Source organism: Echeneis naucrates, chromosome 23 (assembly GCF_900963305.1).
Source record: "Echeneis naucrates chromosome 23, fEcheNa1.1, whole genome shotgun sequence".
In the NCBI taxonomy this organism is placed as follows: Eukaryota; Metazoa; Chordata; class Actinopteri; order Carangiformes; family Echeneidae; genus Echeneis; species Echeneis naucrates.
This window is the reverse complement of record NC_042533.1, coordinates 5,305,549-5,324,189: the sequence shown is the minus strand read 5'-3', so window position 1 is coordinate 5,324,189 and position 18,641 is coordinate 5,305,549. Positions and strand designations below refer to the sequence as shown.

General features: G+C 40.5%; 1 protein-coding gene across 2 annotated transcripts in view; it reads left to right on the top strand.

Annotated features, from left to right (window-relative positions):
* snd1 (staphylococcal nuclease and tudor domain containing 1) overlaps positions 1-18,641 on the top strand; it is a 151,100-nt gene that overhangs the window by 32,986 nt on the left and 99,473 nt on the right. For both annotated transcript variants that reach the window (XM_029494835.1, XM_029494834.1), the window contains exons 12-16: positions 916-1,016; positions 2,571-2,681; positions 4,408-4,480; positions 8,168-8,309; positions 15,572-15,681. In XM_029494835.1, coding sequence (XP_029350695.1) covers positions 916-1,016; positions 2,571-2,681; positions 4,408-4,480; positions 8,168-8,309; positions 15,572-15,681 — 537 coding nt within the window. The remainder of the gene's footprint in view (positions 1-915; positions 1,017-2,570; positions 2,682-4,407; positions 4,481-8,167; positions 8,310-15,571; positions 15,682-18,641) is intronic.

The following is an 18,641-nucleotide window of genomic DNA, read 5'->3' as shown; positions in this document are numbered from 1 at the left end:
TAGTTAGCAGTGCAACCAACTAAGGCTTTGAAAAACTACAATCCGTCTCTTATCATCCTTTTAATATTCACCTGCTCTTAGAAAGTAGGCATCTCTTCCTGCCCACAATTCACCACAATACATCCTTTCTGCCTTACAGAAATTCCTCTTTTCCCCGCTCACATCATCAAGTCCCTAACCTGCACATTGAATGACAAGTTGATGTTGCTCCATGTCCTGGTTGGCATATCTTTCATGTCCCTGTAATAGGCCTGTCTGTTTTGTCTCTACTTGACTTGCGTTTTCACGATGATGGTATGATGAAGAGTCACTCTCCTCGTACTATAAATTTTTTTTTCTGCTCATCACATGGTCTGACATGAACCTCTGCTGATTGTGTGTACTGGTACAGCTGTCATTGCTGTCTGCCTGTATCTGGCCCTCAAAGTAGGCTTTTCCCCATCAAATGCCCATGGATGTGTGTGTGTGTACACACACACACACACACACACACACACACACACACACACAGTTGGACGTGCCCGCAGCTCAGTGACAAAATTGTATCTTCAGGGTGGGTGGATTGTAGTCTGTCTCTTGGGAGCTGTTCTCAGAACGCACAGTGTGAGGTTATTTGCGTTCCATCACTGTTCCCTCTGTGTGTTTTTGTGTTTGTGTATTGCCCCACACACCCACAGTGTGTTAATGCTCATCCTCTGGAGAGATCTACTGTGCTGCTTGATCTGATTCACAACGACTGGGGGTGACCTTGAGAACTGGGGCAAACACATAAACCCACACATGATTCAGAACACTCCCCACATTAATTATTACAGTAATTGATGCTTCTTTCAGTTTATCTCTACTGTTTTGTTGTTTGTTTGGTTATTTTTTTTTTTTTTTTGTTTTGACCCCCTCCTTTTGTGCCCCTTTTAGGTCAACGTGACAGTGGACTACATCAGAGCAGCTACTGGCCCAGGAGAGGGTACTCCTGCCTTCCCAGAACGCACCTGTGCTACAGTTACAATTGGTGGCATGTAAGCAATGAAAATTCCATTATCTACTTTATTTATTGTCTTTTCTATTCAGGTTTAGTCTCCTGTTGTTGCCACAGTTAAGTCAGCTCGCTACATGAATTAAATACACCCTTTTCCATTTCTTTGTCCCCAGTTGGAAATAGTTTCAAATAGGTATCTCTTACAAGTAGGAGACAAGTATGTGATCTGGCAGTGTAAGGCTCTCACCAACGCTTCCAATTTTATTACACTTGCTGTGTCTTTGTGTGAAACTTCAAAAGTGAAGTTCATCTGATGTAAGTCGACAGAATAGTCATTTGTAATTGCTTAGAAGTTGTAATCTCCCCATGTATCACAAAGTAACCTGAATGTGCTTTGTTGTATTTTAATTTCTCTGAGAAGGGTCGTCTCAGTGCAAGCAATTATTTTCTATCTACAAACACTACCTTGAAGGAATGCAGATTATTCATTTGAAGCATGTATTTTACACAGATACAAACGTATTCAGAGGTTCAAATTAAATCAATACTGGATAGAGGAGCTCTAATGCTGCATGAATTGAAATGAACCTTCAGAAATCTGTTTTCACAACTGTTGAAAGCTCCCCTTATCGTCTGTATTTCACTGCATCAGTCAAACCACAAAGCATGACGCACATTCCCAAGCTCACATTTTCATCATCACACCAGCAGTCTTGTGTCTGACAGCAGATGCATACGTAGGTCACAACCCGGCCTTGTGATCACCCAGTTGCAACCCAGCATCAGCCAATTACACCAGCCGTTCCTTTCTACAGATAACAGTTGGTGTGGTCGTCCATGAATATTGAGTTCAGGGGGGTGAGGGTGTCTGACTTTGTGTGACCTTGTCTTAGATCTAATTCTATTATTAATATAATATTTATAATTTCCCTCCTTGTGGAGGAAAACTTGGTGCTTAGCATAGTTGCATAATTTTAAAGAAATATGCTGCTTCATACTTAATGGGCTCTCACTTTGTCTGAAGTTAAAGGGCAAAAAGAACACAGATAGAAAAATGCTTTGATGTCTCCTGGCTCTCTGTATTTTCTTTTTATCTTCTCCCAGTCTTCAGCCCCATAACAACTATTGATGTAGTTGTAGAAATGGGTCAAGGAAACATTTTACTGGTGACAACCAGAACTGTTATATTGTCTGCGTCAGTGTCTGTAAAACTGGGACTGGCAAATGCCCTCAATGACATGAGCTCATTTCAAGGATTTCCTTCCAATCCTTTCATTTCTTTCTCTTACACTTCAACCAGAACACCGATGTCCAAGGGCTAGCCACTAAGTGCTGCATTAAGTACAACAGTACTCCCCTCTTTCTGCCCTTCATCCTCTATTCTGCAACACAACAATGGAGCGGTTAGTCAAGAGTGCAAAGTCAACATTTAAGTGACTTTTGTTCCTTAGCAAAGCCACCTTTCGGGATTTGTCATGTCCTTATTTTATTTTTGGTGAGCTAGCACACTGAGAATTCTTTATCAGGCCAAGGGTTTTTCCTTTCTTTTTTGTTGAATTAATCTCTCTTCTCTTTCTTGCTCTCTCCTCTCCAGTAACATCGCAGAAGCACTGGTCAGTAAAGGCCTTGCCACGGTCATCAGATACAGACAGGATGACGACCAACGCTCCTCCCACTACGACGAGCTGCTTGCCGCAGAGGCACGGTGAGGAACACGCACTGGCGCACGCAGACTGTTTCACCCAAGGGTTTCACACTTGCCCCTGCCATCTCCCTGTGCATGAAGCTACACACTTGGAACAATGAGTTAGTTATATGCATGTTCACTCGGATAAAGTAGCTCTTTTTTTTTTTTTTTTTTTTTAAACTGCAGGTGTGAACACATCTCTAATCCTTTTCAAAAACCACTCATAAGGACCCACTAGCTCACCAGCATTCATGACTTGTGCATGACATTGACAGATGCTGCTCTTGTGAAGTGAGAGAGAATTGAAATGGTCTTCTTTTTCTCTTTTTTTTCTTTTTACCTTTGCTGCTATACTCAGAATGACACAAGTGAATCAACTCACTTGTTATTGTTTTCAGAATTGGTTTTAGCAGCTCCACTATCATAAGTCATAGTGCATCATAACTGTTGTTGCCTTTTCCACTGGAAACATTCCACTGCTGTCATTTTTTTCTTACACACATCCCTGGACACACACATACCTTGCCAAATGCTGGATGCTAAATCAGAGGCTCTCTTTACACTGGCTCTATGAATATAATTATATGGAGGTGCAAAGAGATTTAGTACAGGCTTTATTACTCTGCTATAGATTAAGATCTGCTGGCTATAGGTAGAGCAGATGCAGCCACAGCCTCTTTTTATAAGACTAACTTTCTCTCCCCTCTCACTCATGCATTGTCACTGGCCACTAGCTCCCTTTCTGTTCTCTCTCCTCCTGCCTTTGCGCATTTTGTCCTTATTTCTCCACTGTAGCAGTTTTCATTTTTGTCCTTCTTTGGCCTTGCTCTTCTGTGTCTTTTCTTCTACCATTTCTCTTTTTCTCTTCCCCCCTCTCTCTGATTCGTCCTCTTACTGTTCCCGGTGGGGTCTTATTAGAGTTGATGAGAGGTTTCTGTCTATAGCCTTGGTTTTATTTTTAGTTGACTCTGCAAGAGGCCAATGGTTCACAGCCTTCAAGGAAGCTCCTCCTAGCTATTAAATTCACCTACATACATGCTTTCATAAATACACACACTGGGGCAATGGTCTGCATCCCAGTGACCCAGAGGTAGCGTGACCACAGTGGTGATCTTGATCTCATTTAGCCCTTGATGCTTTTTAACGCAGTGTTAAGCAGTACCATCATCATTACTAAACCCCGAGGTTGCTCTCTCCATCTTTCTATTCATACAATAAAGATATCCGTTTCTCAGTTGTAGGGGGTGCTGGAATCAGTCCCAGCTCACATTGGATGAGAGCGGGGTACACCCTGGCCAGGTTACCAGGAGGAAACCCATACAAACATGAACAGGCAAACTCCACACAGAGAGGCCCCAGGCCCAGCAATCAAACCCGCAGCCTTCTTGTTTTGGGGCCACAGCGCAAACCATGATACCGCCGTGCTGCCACAATATCATCTCTTCCAATTTAATTTCACTTATGCAATTTCTACTTTTCATCTCAAGCCTATAGATAATAACTAGGGAAAAATCCTCCCTCTAGTGCTTCCATTTGAACTGTAATGGCAGCTATGGAAATAGAAACTGGTGTACATTTACATCCTACTTTCCAAAGCCACAATAGCTCCTTCTTTGTATGTACAGGAGTTGCTCAAAGAGCTCCCATCTCTCCAGATCCATTAAGCCTTCAGCTCCATGGCTTACCCTTGATGTAATATCATAGTGCTTTTAACTTTGCATTTCACATGTTTTTTGGTTTGCAGGGCCATCAAAAATGGGAAAGGCCTGCACAGCAAGAAGGAGGTTCCCATTCACAGAGTGGCTGATATCTCTGGGGTAGGTATCATTTTGAATATGTGTACACAATGTTACACAAGGGACTGAAAGCTTTGCCATGATGTGTATGATAGAATAAACACCTCTTCGTATGCAGTCATCTGATCAAATATTTTTAACCGTGGATTTACTCATGCCCAAAAGCCACAGTTGTTCAATCACACTATAATTCTCAGAGGACAATGTATAATCCTCAAGTTACCGCCATCATCTCTGATCCTCACAGCTGGTTTCCTCATCTTAAAGAAATGAAGCAACCTCTAGAAATAATCAGTGTCATTAATAAAACCATCAGTTGTGCTCGGTCCTAGCTTGTTTACGTTTGCCCAGGGGCTTGATAGAGGCATCATTTGGCTAATGAAGTCTTATTGGGAGTGCTCACCAAATGAACATTAGTGTGGGGAACCCATAAAATCTATGAGCAATGAGTAATGAGGGTTTTAAGTGCATTCATTTTCAGCATGTGCTTTGGGTTTTCAATTTGATCACTCTCTCCCTCAAAGTGTAACTCTGTAAAAGTCAGGCAAGCTTTTGTTGTAGAGTTAATTATGACTCCTTTTTGTTTAGAGATTTCTAAATTTATTTTCAGCACCCACCACTGTGCACATCTTTACGTGAGTGCAGGTATTAACTCACTGTATGCTGCAATGTCTTATCAGTCCAAGGTAATGAAATGGAGTGGCAAGTTTAGATGAGTTCACATGGAGAGCACTGAGAGCACTGAGAGCTGAAATGTGTACTGGTGGGACTCACAGGGACTCTAAATGCTGGCACTGTAACAGCAGCTTATTAGGTTCTGTTCTTTCTCTTGGCTTATTTTTAACTGAAATTTGGGGTCAATTGGATAATTCCCCCTTTTTACCTGAATAATATAAATTGCTGTTTGGTATAGTGTTATTAGCTCTTTTATATTCACTTTATTTCTTCCCAGTGTTCAATTTATTACAACCTTTGCCTCTACAAATACCATCTATTGCCTTAGCAAGGTCAAGGACTGCAGTATTTTTTTCTTCTGATAAGTTAATTCCAGCTTCTTTTTTCCCCTTACTGTGCAGAGTTGCATGCAGATTTAACCTTATTCCCATATATCCATTTGCACAGATTACCTGAGCAAATTGTAGGGTTTTCTAGTAGATAATCCCTCACTGACTTCCCACACACAAACATATCAAGTCACACTAATATGGAATGAGCTCAGCTTGGCTGGTGGAGTGCTGTGCAATCACCCTCAAACATAGATTTACAAAATCCTTGTAAAAAACAGCTGATGTAACAGCCATAACCTTCTTTAGTTCATAATCTTTCAAGTGCCTTCATATAGCAGTACTTGTCGCCTGGCCATCTCTTACATTATAATAAGCCACTAGATGGTTTAATGAGAGTGACTCAAAATTGATCTTCAGAAACATTAGCACCTCATTGTTTCACTCATTTGAGGTCTCTTGCACTACTTGTACTTGTTGGCTCAAGAGACTCATCTGGTCAAATTAATCATCCTCTCTTCTACAGTATTACGTTATTATTCATATATTTTCTTAAGCGTGATTAACCGTATTTTCTGTTCATACATGTGCCATGTAAGTTGCTATTCAACATGTAAACTTTCAGTTGCAAAAACTTTTTAACATGAAGAAACTTGGTAATAAGTTAAATGTTACTTTGCATAACTGCTCTCAGATGTTGTGCTGTTCTACATTGTCATCATCATAACTCCCTTTGTCTTATTGTGTCAGCAGGGCAGATAAATTACTGGACACTATAAAAACAATTATGATAGGGAGTTATTGTGCTGACTGAGTAACTCAGTGTTATTTCATCTGGGAATTTAGTGCATTTTATACTTATAAACCCTGACCCTACTTAACTAGCTAAATTGACCGCATCCTGTGTGATAATGACTTGGGAGTTGATGCAGTGGGAGGTGCTCGATAATTAATTTACTTTCATAACATAGAGAAAAAGCAATATATGCCATACCCTGCTTCTCATTGTCAAACATTTAACTCATAAAAACTGTCCCAGTAACCCTGCAAAAGCCATTTTAACACTATTGTGCTATGTCATGTGTTTGTGTGTGACATGCACATCAGCATTGTGGAGCCCCTTCAAACCTTCCCCGATTAGCGCCTCCCTGTCAGCGGCTTGAGTTTGTGTTATTTGCACCTCCAGCTTCTCTCCGTGACATTTCTGTCAGATTCCAAAAGGACAACCAGGATTTGCAGTCCAGCGTTGTTGCCAGCCAGTGCTGGTAGGCTTGTGTGTGCACATGCATGCACCAGTTGTTTGGCTGGAGTAATGTAATGAGCATTCTAATAAAAGGACCAAAATAGCAACATTGCCATCCCAACCCCCACATCCTTCCCCTCTCTCCCCTCTTTTCTTTTCCTTTTCTCCTCTGTGATACGCCCACACACGATTGTACACGTGCAGAGGCACATCCCCACACACACGGAAATACAAACTCCTATACGTCAGCATCCTTTAGTTCAGTGCTAAAGGTTTGCTGAAAGGGATTATGTACATTGAGTGGGATGCGGCCACAAATAGAGCAGAGATAGGTTTAAAAACGTATAGTGTAGGAGATGAACAGAGGTGGTGGGAGGAGAGTGGATAAAGCACTTGACTCTCCTCATTCCTCTAAAGGTTGCATAATGAGGTCCTCTCATGTCTCTTCCTTTTTTTCTGAACCAAGTTTGACTGCACAGCACCCACACTGCAGGTGCTGCAAATGTTTGTGCGAACGAGAAAGTGTTTTTGTTGTGATCTCCCACTCAAGGGACTATTCTGGACTGAGGTGGGTGGAGTTCAGGTGGTACGTCCGATGGCTGAAACACATACCCTTTACTCACAACGTCAAAGGCCCCACTAGGGACCTGTGTTACTGCTTTGTTTGGAGGGTTGACTAATTCTGTACCAGTCTGATTTTTATTTTTTTTCCCCCCATCCACTTACAGTAGAAAATATACAACACATCTGTCACTTCCGATTCCAGTCAGATCCATGAGTCTTTGTGCATGCTCCCATGTCCAACCACTCAGACACACACACACACAGCTCTCTGAGTCACTGGTCTGTTGTGCCTACATGCTCATGCCTGGAGTAGGCACATATTAAATCCATTTATTTATTTTAACTTTTTTTATGGATCTTCTCCTGCTACTGCATCACCAACCCTGCTTGAATGTACATGATTTAGCTCTACTTGTAATTTTGGTCTAGGCTCACCAATAAGTGCTAGTGACTCACCCTTGCAGACAGAGATTGAGGCAGCATGGGAGAGAATTATTTTTGATTGCAGGAGGTTGCAGATGTATCAGTGAGAAGCAGCACAGACTTCATTAAGCCAGGCCAAGGTGGAAAGATGTCTGGTTTATTTACAACACAATCTAGGGGCTTCTTCCAATTTTGTCACCATGCCAGTTTTGGTTAAATTCCATTTGGTTGGGGAGTCTTTAAAGGATGATGCAACTACGCCCTGGCTGCGCCATCCACTTTCTTTATTTCTTCAGCAATCACATGAAAAATGTTTCCCAAGCAGCATTACCAAGGTGTCTTTGTCAGTCAAAAATTAAGACTTTATATTTTGAGAAATGCAAATCACTGGTCTATTATCCATTAATAACTTTTTTTTCCCCTCAAAAAACTATTTATAATGTGTTACCATCTCTCTTTTTTTTCATCCTTCAGGAAACACAGAAAGCCAAGCAGTTCCTTCCCTTCCTGCAGAGGGCGGGCCGGTCAGAAGCCGTGGTAGAATATGTCTTCAGTGGCTCCCGGCTCAAGCTGTACATGCCCAAAGAAACCTGCCTCATTACATTCCTCCTTGCCGGTGGGTAGACTGCTTTTACCTTACTGCTGCAGAGGTTGTGCATGGTTCATTGGCACATCTCTCAGAAACAGAAAAAGGGATATTTGAAGTTTAATGTGTGTGTATGAATTTCAGCTGATATATACAGAATGTGCTGTTTTGTGACTTCTCTTAGCAAAGAGGTCAATGTTCAAGCCCCCACCACACCTTTTAGCAGTCATCCATGGCGGAGCAAAAGGGTAGCTGTATCTTTGCCAACCTCGGCTGACTCTTTTAAAACACCAGCGTTGTCGTGAAGCATGTGTCCCCTTTGACCTCACCCCTCCTCCCCTCTGTTTTTCTTGCCGAGTTTGAAATACCTGCCCTGGTCCCTGCTACTCTTCTGTGTTGGCCATCTCGATTAGAAATCGGCCACTGTGTCGAGATAAATTGAGCCCTGAAACTCTGGTGGATTGGCAGGTTTTTAATGGTGCATGAACTTGATAATTTCTTATTGATGAAGCACAAAACCTACTGATGCCTACCTTTTTCATTCGTCTTAATCAACTATCTGAGATGGGCATATCTCACATAGTCCTTATCTTCCCAGAATATTGTACGATAATCAGCTTCACATTTTAGCCTTTTCAACACATTCTCGGCCAAAAACAACAGTATGAAGTCTAAGGCAAGATGCAGATGGGATGAAATACACAGAGCTTGATCGCAGGTCGAGTCATTTATTTACACTACTTGAATGTCTTGACAGTTTGCGCTAGTAATAAAAACACTGAGACGGTATCTTGGCAGCCAACAATGATTTGCACATCCTCTCAGATCATGGGAATGGTGAGACTGCTTATCCCTTCCACAGCAGATGATACTCTTTGTTATTGTTGCAGTAAAAATCTGTCTCAATCCTTTATTCATTTGAGCCTGACATTTGCTCACCATACAGTTCCTCTCCATTTCCGGTAGGAAAAACACCATGTATTTCTGACAAACACTAATTTGGTTTAATTATGCGTGGCTGGATTATTGATGCGTTAATTTCATAATTTCTTTCTGATTGTTGTTTCTTTCCACTGATGGTTCTCATAATCAAAGTTTTTTATTTTTTATTCATTTACCCCCCCCCCACTGGCTTCGACTTGACCCTCCTTTGTATTACTTGTAAAGCATCTTCCCTGTTGGTGTGTCTGTCCTTCTTTCTCATCTCTTTTTCTTTTTTCCCTCTCAAGACTTGATGAGATAAATTGTCTGTTGGGTCAGGACCTCAGTGTTTCTGTTCTTGCATGTTTTTGTTTGCACAGTTTCCTTTGTGATAACTGATGTTAAACCTTTAACCACACATCAAAAGAAGGCACAAACAGCCCTTGATTATATTTCTGCTTGATCTTCATAAGCTCCCTATCTTCCTCAACTCTTTCCTTCTTGTCAAAGTAATCTTACCAAGTTTGAGTCACTCATCTTCACCACAGGCTGTGCTTGAAATGGCACATGCTTGATAAGTTGGTTTCTCCGTGCCTCTAATAGTTATCTTTGTATCAAACAGAAGGGGCTCTTTGGACTTTTTCTCTTACAAACAACCACATATCTGGCAGAATGAGGTATATTACAAACTGTTATTATGCTTGCATGTTTTAGTAAAGAACAGTACTTTAAAGTTAACCTCTGATCATAGAAGAAGCTGCGATGCATCTTGGACGGCTGTTGGACAGACTTTATTTTGTACATGTTAATGAAAGTGATTTACAGTTAAATGTGAAGTTTTAGAGATGAAAGAGGTTTTGACTCTCCCAGCTGGAATTCATTGCGTATATATTCATACACACATGGATATATCTTTTCTTCATGTTGTATTCATCATACGCAGAGTTTTATTCTTTAAAATGAGAGAAACTGTTTAAAGTAGTGGTGCAAATGAAATCATCCGAAGGCAGTAAATTATGTAACACTGCAAGTCAAAATTACAATACCAAACAAAAAAAAACCCCACAGTATGTGCATCTTTGAATCTGAACTCCGAGCTTCCTAGCCAGCAGCCTTTCTGTACCTTGTTTTAGCCATGCTATTTGTCCTGAGTTAATACCAAAGCCCTTACACTGACTTGTTCTCCAGTGAAACACAAATGGGTATAAGGAAACAAAGGTTAGAAAGAGAAGCTTTTGCTTCAAAGATGACCAGCGGTGTACTTAATGAGCTGAACGGAAGCTCCCTTTCCCCTACACCCACATCACCTTTCCTTTTGTTCTCTGCATGCTTGCTGGCCTGGGCTGTGGCACTTGCATTTGTGCATTTAATAGAGGAAGGTTTAAAAAAAATAAAAAAAATAAAAAAAAGCAGTTGGGGTGGGTTAAACAGATGACAAAAGGAGCTAGAGGAGGAGTTGAAGTAAGGGGTGTGAAATCAGAAAGGACTGAGAAAGAGAGAAGGGAATGCGGTAAAGGAAGAAATCGAAAAAGTACAATCGATGTAAAGTATGTCAGTATAAAGGCCTATTGACATTAACGGGGACAGGGGAGTGAAAAGGCTGTAAAAGTTTACTGGCTTTAGTAGTTTTCACAGAGTTTCAGTTGGAGGCCATGGCAGGTGAGGTGTACTTTTAAAGTTACTCAAAGGTATGTTGAGCAGCAGTCTGTCAAAAAGATGAAACACCCATCACTCGGACACAGAGATTTACAGTGTCAGCGTGAAGCATTAGCCATCACACAGTGTGTGGCTTAGTGCCATTTGTCTGATTTTGGATATCTGCGTTTGTGTGTGTACACCTGTGTGCTGGTACACTTCCTGCAGTGTGTGTGTGTGCAGGAGATGGAGAGATGGTGGAGAAGTGGAGCAGAAAATTTGTCGACTTGTTCCCTAAAATATGTACCAAAAAAAAGTTCAGCATCGGCAAGTCAGTCAGAAAGAAACCTGCTAATAAAATGGTGGTGTGCTTGCATGTGTGCATATATACATGTGTATGTGTGTGCTGGCGTCCTTGTTGAGATTCGCACATTTATTAAAAACTGAAGGCTTGGATGTTTGGATGCTGAGAGGCACAGTTAAAATTCTGTCATGCAGTGACCATGCTGGAGACCAAATGACAACTTTGGTTAATAACACTTTATTGATATTTAATTTACTGTAGTAAAAGGTGAGGTATAATCCTGAAACTAAACATAGGGTGTTAGCTGTGAGATAGCTCAGTCTTCCACCAAAACCCCTAAAAGATTAGAAAGATAACATTCACTCATTTCTTTGGCATTGTGCTTTAGAAGAATCAATGCATGCTCTCTGAAGTCATGAGGCCTCACATTTGAGTGGTAGTAAGATGATGGCTTGAGAGCACAAATGAGAGGGATTGTTACACAGCCGTAGGATTTTCTTTGATGGCATGCTTTTTGGGTTGGTCCATTATTAACTACTATATCCCCATAACCCCTCTCTAACCTCTGCATTGCCAACCTGCACGCTTCACCCATGGCTGAACTTCCTACCTTGTGATGGTAGTTAAGGGAGAAAGAGTTTGCTGTTAGACTTAAAATGACTGCAGTGTAGACTTCATAGGGCTTTAGGTGGTTGGTTGTTTGTTTGCATTGACATTATTATTTTCTGCACAGTGCTAATTATGTCCTATCAACAACCTGTCGAAAATCAAGAGTTAGTAACTTAATAAAATAAAAAACAATGGACACCAATGACATTCATACTGATACTGACTGCACGTAGCAAGGATTTATTTATACCTGCAGTCATTCCAAAGGCCAGGGTACAAAGTGTCTGGCAAGATATGAACAAAAAGTCAGAGGCTAATCAATATGCACAGTCTCGGTACCAGAATTAGCAACATGATGTATATTTGTGTAAATTGCAGCGATGACACTAATTCACAGCAGCCGCACATTGCCACATTTCTGCCTCCACACCCATTTCTGTAAGATGAAGCTCATTATCTCAGCTTGGTTACCAGAGGAAGAGAGGTCAATTCATTCCTTCTCTCGCTGCCAGGTCAACTGAAAATGCATTCAATTAAAAAAAATAAATAAATAAATTAAAACTCTACAATAACAGAAGCTGCTTTGCAGAAATGGATATATATGAATTCATCTGGCCTTTTTTTATGTGATGAATTGCAACTAGAACTTAGATCAGTTCTGGCTGAATACGTACATGTACAACTTACCAGAATTGTTTGTATAAGTGCATCTTAATGGCCATAAGTGTTTGATTACTCTTGCTACACTTCAATAGTATGGCAATTAGATTACAAAATAACAGTTAAAGGCATAGTTTGACGAGGCATAGTTTCTTGCTGACACTACAATAAGAAAGGTGATGCCAACGCTAGCTGGATGAATAGAATAGTTTGTGTGTGTGTGTGTGCTTGAATGAGAGAGGTGTGTTTGATCTTAGGGGGCAGGCAGTATTACATCTGGCCCATTGCTCCCCCCCAAATCACAGATTAAAACATTGCATCTTCCCCATAGGGTGTCCCTATCCATCTCTGAGCTGGAGCTGTTGAAGCAGAGAATGGCAGAGGAGCATGGTGGGACCCACAGCATTATTAAATGAAACAGTTTATAGCTTGTCTTTTTGGGGCTGGGATACATAGTGGGAAGAACAAAAATTGATTCCTTAATCTGTTTATTCAGTTGTGCATTCGTTTCTCCTACAAACAGACATTGCTAACTGCATTTTCAGATCTGCCTCTAAACCCTGACACCTGCATTTTAAAATGCAAACTCAAATATCAATGTGTTAAAAAGTGTGCACGATGATTGATGTGGGTATGCACACAGTGAGGAACAGCTTGTGTTGCTGTACAACAGGGTCCTGAGTGTGTTTGCTTATGTGTGCAGTGTGATGTCTGGAGTAATCAGTATATGTCTTGTTTATCTCTGAGATCAGAGATAAGATGGATATCCTGTAGTTTGACCCAGATGTTTATCTCGGTGTCAGACATGAGTTATGTATCATGGTGCAGGTTAAAATTGGCTGTGCTAACCGACTCCCTGGCTTGGTTTAAATGCTGTGGGCTGCGACTACAGTAAGCGTGTGTGCACATCTGAAAATTGAATTGTATTAAGTGTAATTAGGAAAGCTATTGATTAGGGCATGTCAGCTTTTATTGGCTTGCAGAAATGGATTAATGTGGTTTACATCTGAACTTTTTATTTTGCGTTGTAGAGTTTTTAGTATTTACCTTTTAGTAGTTTACAACCTTACTGCTTTTTCTTGATAGATTTTATTTTACAGAAGTTGTACTTTATGTGGTTACACTGTTCCACCTCTGTGTTTGTTTCATTCTTCTGTTGCCTTTTTTGTGTATTATGCAAGAGAAAACAAAACAATTCTGACCCTGCTAGGTGTGGACCACCGAAAAAACTACTTACTTTATCTACCAGATTTTGTTACCAATGTGTGCTCATAGCTCTTCCCATTGCTTTTACTTTCTTGCCTTTTTCTTTTTCTTTATTCTTCAACCCTTATCCCTCCGCCTCTAGCCACAGTGTCCCATGTGGAAGCCCTGTCCTGGTCCACTTCTATAAATACTTTGAGATGATCTTGGCCATCAATGTCTCCTCTTTGTCTTCCTCTTTTCTGCTCTTTGGGAAGCTAAAATTTATCGAACACAGAAAGTGAACCTGCTATCAGGCAGACATGGCACATTCAACTGTATATTGACACTCTTTGGTCCTTGGTCTCTTTAATTATAAAAGTATACCATTTGATTAGTTTGACTGTGCTATGTATCGGTCTCAGTGACGAAGACAAGTGTTGTAGCTACAATGAAAAGATGCTAACAGTTCAGGAAAAGTTAAGAAATTTGCATTTGTTTAGTTGTTTTTAATGAATGCTGTACCCTGAACACCTTTATGTCTTATAAAAGGTTGACTCAACAGTTCCTCTAAACATTTGCTGACTGTCCTGTGGCCTTTTTTTTTCCTTAGCATTTTGTCTTTACTGGGTCATTTTCCCTCCATCACCAGTGGGAATAAGCTGATGCCTGATGTTGAAGTAAATGGGACTGACATGAGCATATAGGAAACAGAATATACTAAAGACAAATATAAATAAAAGAGCTTGTTGGTTCTTTTGTGTGGTCATATAACCATGAAAGGAGATTAATGCATGCTGGTTATGCAAGGTTAACTACCCCTTTATACTGAAGCTATAATGGACTGTTCATAGTAAGGTGGTTCTCTTGTAGTCAAGTAATGTAAATACTTGCACCAGTTATTTTTTGCACCTTTTGTACAAACATATATTTCAAAAAGTCTAATTTTTTTTTTAGAGCATTTTCCTGAGGAAGTTTTCCATAAATCAGTACAGCACAAACAGCTAGTGCATGTTCATGCATATGAATCCAAAAACTTGAAAGTAAGAGCTCAACATTAATGTATAGGTCCTGTTTCACAGTAGCTTTGTAGTACTGCGTGTGTATGGTAGCAAATGTTGCATATGTACACCTTGAGCCCTAAGGGAACTTAGAGAAAATAAAGAGTGAGTCTCAGTTGAATCGAGGTTTCCTCCACAAATATAGGCAGCACATGCAAAATTCAGAGTGTATGTGAAGACTTTGCATAGAACTTGAACTTTCTGCACGTCTTAGATGAGCGCACATACTCCCACTCCCCTGCAGCCCATGTCCATTCACTTTCAAATACACACATTCTCTCTGATGCATATACATTCCCTGGGTAGACCTTCTTTTATCACAGTGTATTTTTTTTAAACAATGTGAACATGTGGAAACTCCAGTCTTCCATTGCCTTTATTCCCCCCTCCTTTTTCCATCTCCCCAATGAGCTCTTCCATTTATCCATGAACTTTGTTTAAAAAAAAAAAAAAAAGGCTCTGAAGAGCGACCAAAGTTGATGTCAAAGACCCTCCAAACACGCAAATTCAGTGGAAGCACTTTATATTAAAGTGATTTAGACACTTAGGCTTGACCCTGCTCATGAGTAATTATCCATTTTTCTGTTGACGACAAAGCCAATCTGCATTGTGTCACTGACTGACATACATTTGTGAAATATCCTGGGTAAGTGATTTGGAGCTTGACCTGTTAAGAGGGATGTGAAGGATGCTTGATGTTGTGAGGAGCACTAGAGGTTCCAGAAATGTGTGGCTACAAGTCTGTTCACTGACTTTCACAGATTTGTATGAATTCCTTGCTCTTTCTGCATTTTTAACAGACAGATCCTTTTATGTCTCCTGGTCTTTTTAGGCTTTTCAAGCCAAATATTCTTGCTGTTCCTTTGATGAGCTGCTGTGCTGTCTTTTTAAACTTCTGCATTTGTGTTGTCTTTGGCTAGGTATTGAATGTCCACGCAGTTCCAGGAATCTGCCTGGGGGCATGCAGGTGGCTGAGCCCTTCAGTGATGAGGCCATGCTGTTCACCAAAGAGCTGGTGCTGCAAAGGGAGGTAAGTGCTATCACAGGACATTCCGGCTCTGATTTCTACATTGTCTGTTATTGTTTTAATACCCACTCCTGCTTCTTTGGCACTTGCTGCATTTTACTTTCACACTCTCAGTCCAAGTTTAGTTTGCTTTGAACATAAGATCATTTTGGTTCAGAGACGTGAGAAGAATGTCTGTTATACTTTTAATAACAGATACTAATAATCACAGCAGCTATTTTGGCATGAAAACATATTCCAAACATGCAGTTTTTGTTTTTGTGTGATTGCTACACTGTGAAGATCCAGTGCCAGTGCCATTTTATTTGCTTAACTTAAGTTCAAGCTCAGGAATGATATAGACCACCATTTGATCTAAACATTGGATACAATTAACACAAGTACATACAATATTTAAACACTTCAGACATTTTTTTTTTTTTTTACATTTTTTTACATTTTTGTTTAAACCCAGAAATTTATTTTTTTAATACTAAAGAAATCGACATAAAAAAACAATAAAATCTTTGACAGATTTTTTTTTTTTTTGTCGCGTGTGTTTCCGATAAGTGGTTTTTATTTGCGCTTCAAAATAGATGTTTGTATTGTCAAGAAAGCAGACAGCGTTAGCGACTATTAAGCTGTTTAAATTAGTTTACTTGCAGATGAAAGTGATTAAAGCATCTAGAGCACTGCATTTTGCTCTGTCTCAGATGCTTTGAAATATCAACAAAATTCAAGCCTTGGTCTGCTTGTCAATCAAGTTGACAACCCTTAAAACGCATACACAAACCCACACACTGAGTCTCTCCTCCCCACTTACTCCTAGTTTATAGAAAGCTTACCTGATAGTGGATCAGTGCTCCTGGGCTTTAGAAAACTCCATCCACTGTGTGGCTGTTCATTCTCATGCTAATAGGTTTTTATAAGAACCAGTGAACGGACCAAAGCCATGATGGAACTAGCTATAATCCTGCCACCACTTATCCAAGCGTCACACTCCCTTCTCTCTCATTCTCTTTTACTCCCCCTCTCCATTCCTATCTCCATTTTTAAAGGGCTTTTTTGCGTAGGTTTGATGACTTCACTGTCCTCTGGTGTTTAATAGTCATGGAAATGTAGCCTCAGCAGATGTTGGCAGTGGACTGGTATCAGTTTGTATGGCTGCAGTAGTAGTAGGCTGCTAACATAGGTTGTAGCAACTTTGAAATAATTAATGCAAGTAACATGTTTTTTGATTTACAAAATGCAAACTTAGTGTAGAGGTGCTGTGAAAGGTACAAGTTTATTCATTACTTTTTACCATTATTTTAATAGATAAGTATATGCACATAACATGTTTTTCCACCTGCCTTTTCAGTATGTGCTCAGATTAAATTAAGCATTAGTCATCATGCCCATAACCTCTTCTATCTGGCCACACACTCTGCCGCACACACTCGCTCACACATTTTCTCCCTTGCCAGTCACTGGTGTTGTCAGCAAGTTTTTCACAGGTAGGTGGGAGATAGCAGGCGGGACCAAGCCACACAATGTGTCCTGCATCCAGTGCGGGGGCTGCTGGCTGACTGCACTGACCTGCTGTTATGGGCTAATATGAACACAAACACACAATCTCAAAGGGACATGTTCAAGTAGATAACAACACAGTGAAGCTTTCACACAAAAAGCTGGCAAAATCATTATTCAAAAGAAAGTAAAATCCTTGTGCAAAGAATCAGCTTGGGTCCCATTTTTAGCTCCAGTAGACACACATACACACATCTAAATGTAAAACGGTGAAATGATAGATATGCAATGCTTGACAGTGACACAGGATTCTCTCTGCTCGAGAGGAGCTCGAGCGGAGAGGTGTGAGAAAGTGCTGGAGTCGAAAAGAGACAAGGTAGCAGCAGTCGCAGAATAAAAGACATGATGTATCATTGAGAGAAAGAACTTTCCTTGTCCTGTAGAGCACTGTTGAAACAGGTTATTAAGGTGCGACACGCAAACATGAATGTGCATAATTTGATTTCATTAGCATAAGATTCTGATGTTGATGCATCACTGAATAGTATGTGATTGTGGAAGGTTGTAAGGATGATTCCAAAGATGCTCTCACACGAATCCCGTTCGTTTTTTTGTTGCATATTTATTTGCATTCATAAAATATTTTTCTTGCTTGTGCTACTCAACAGCCGTTTTGAGCTTTGTTGAGTTGATGGCATGTTGACTTAATGGTCCATATGCTTTTTCCACCATCTCCACATACACACACCCCATATTTCACGTTGCTGTAATTAGATTTTCTATGTTTCTTGTTGCCTTTGAAATTGAGTTGGGGTGCGGGCATGAGCAAAATTTGTTCTCTTCATGATATTGTGCTACTGTTTCTTTCACTAATAGCCTTTTCTCTTCCTGCCTTTCTTTTTTCTGCTCTTTTGTCCTCCATTTTCGTCTCCCTCCTTGTCTTTGGTGTCCAGATTTAAATCAATTGACTGACATTCACTTGTATGTCTCTGCCTCCTCACTTGCCATCTCTCCCTACCACCTCTCTTCTCAATTTTTCTTTTTAAACTGCCAACGAGCCATGTCTTAATTTCTCATGATGCAGACACGCATAATTAATGTGGCATGTAGTGAGGGGGAGAGGTCTTGGTTTCTGGCTCCTTCTGCCCCCCCCCCCCCCCCCCCCCCCCCAACTTCCCACATTCCCTGTATCTCCCTCTGAAGGTTTTCTGTTGCTCTACTCACTTTGACTTCCTCTTAAAAAAAAAAAAAAAAAAAAAAAAATCACGTCTGTTTATCTGCTCCATCTTCCTCCCTTCTTTCCGTCTGTCTGCCTCTCCCCCCTCCTCTCGCTCTCTCTGTGTAGTGTTAATCTGTGACAGACACTGCTCCCTTTCCCAGTGTGGAAACGAAACAGAAGCAAAGAATTCTGAGGAAAAAAGAAAACACATTGGTAAACACCACTCCCCAGACACTTTCCTTTTATTTTTTGATGT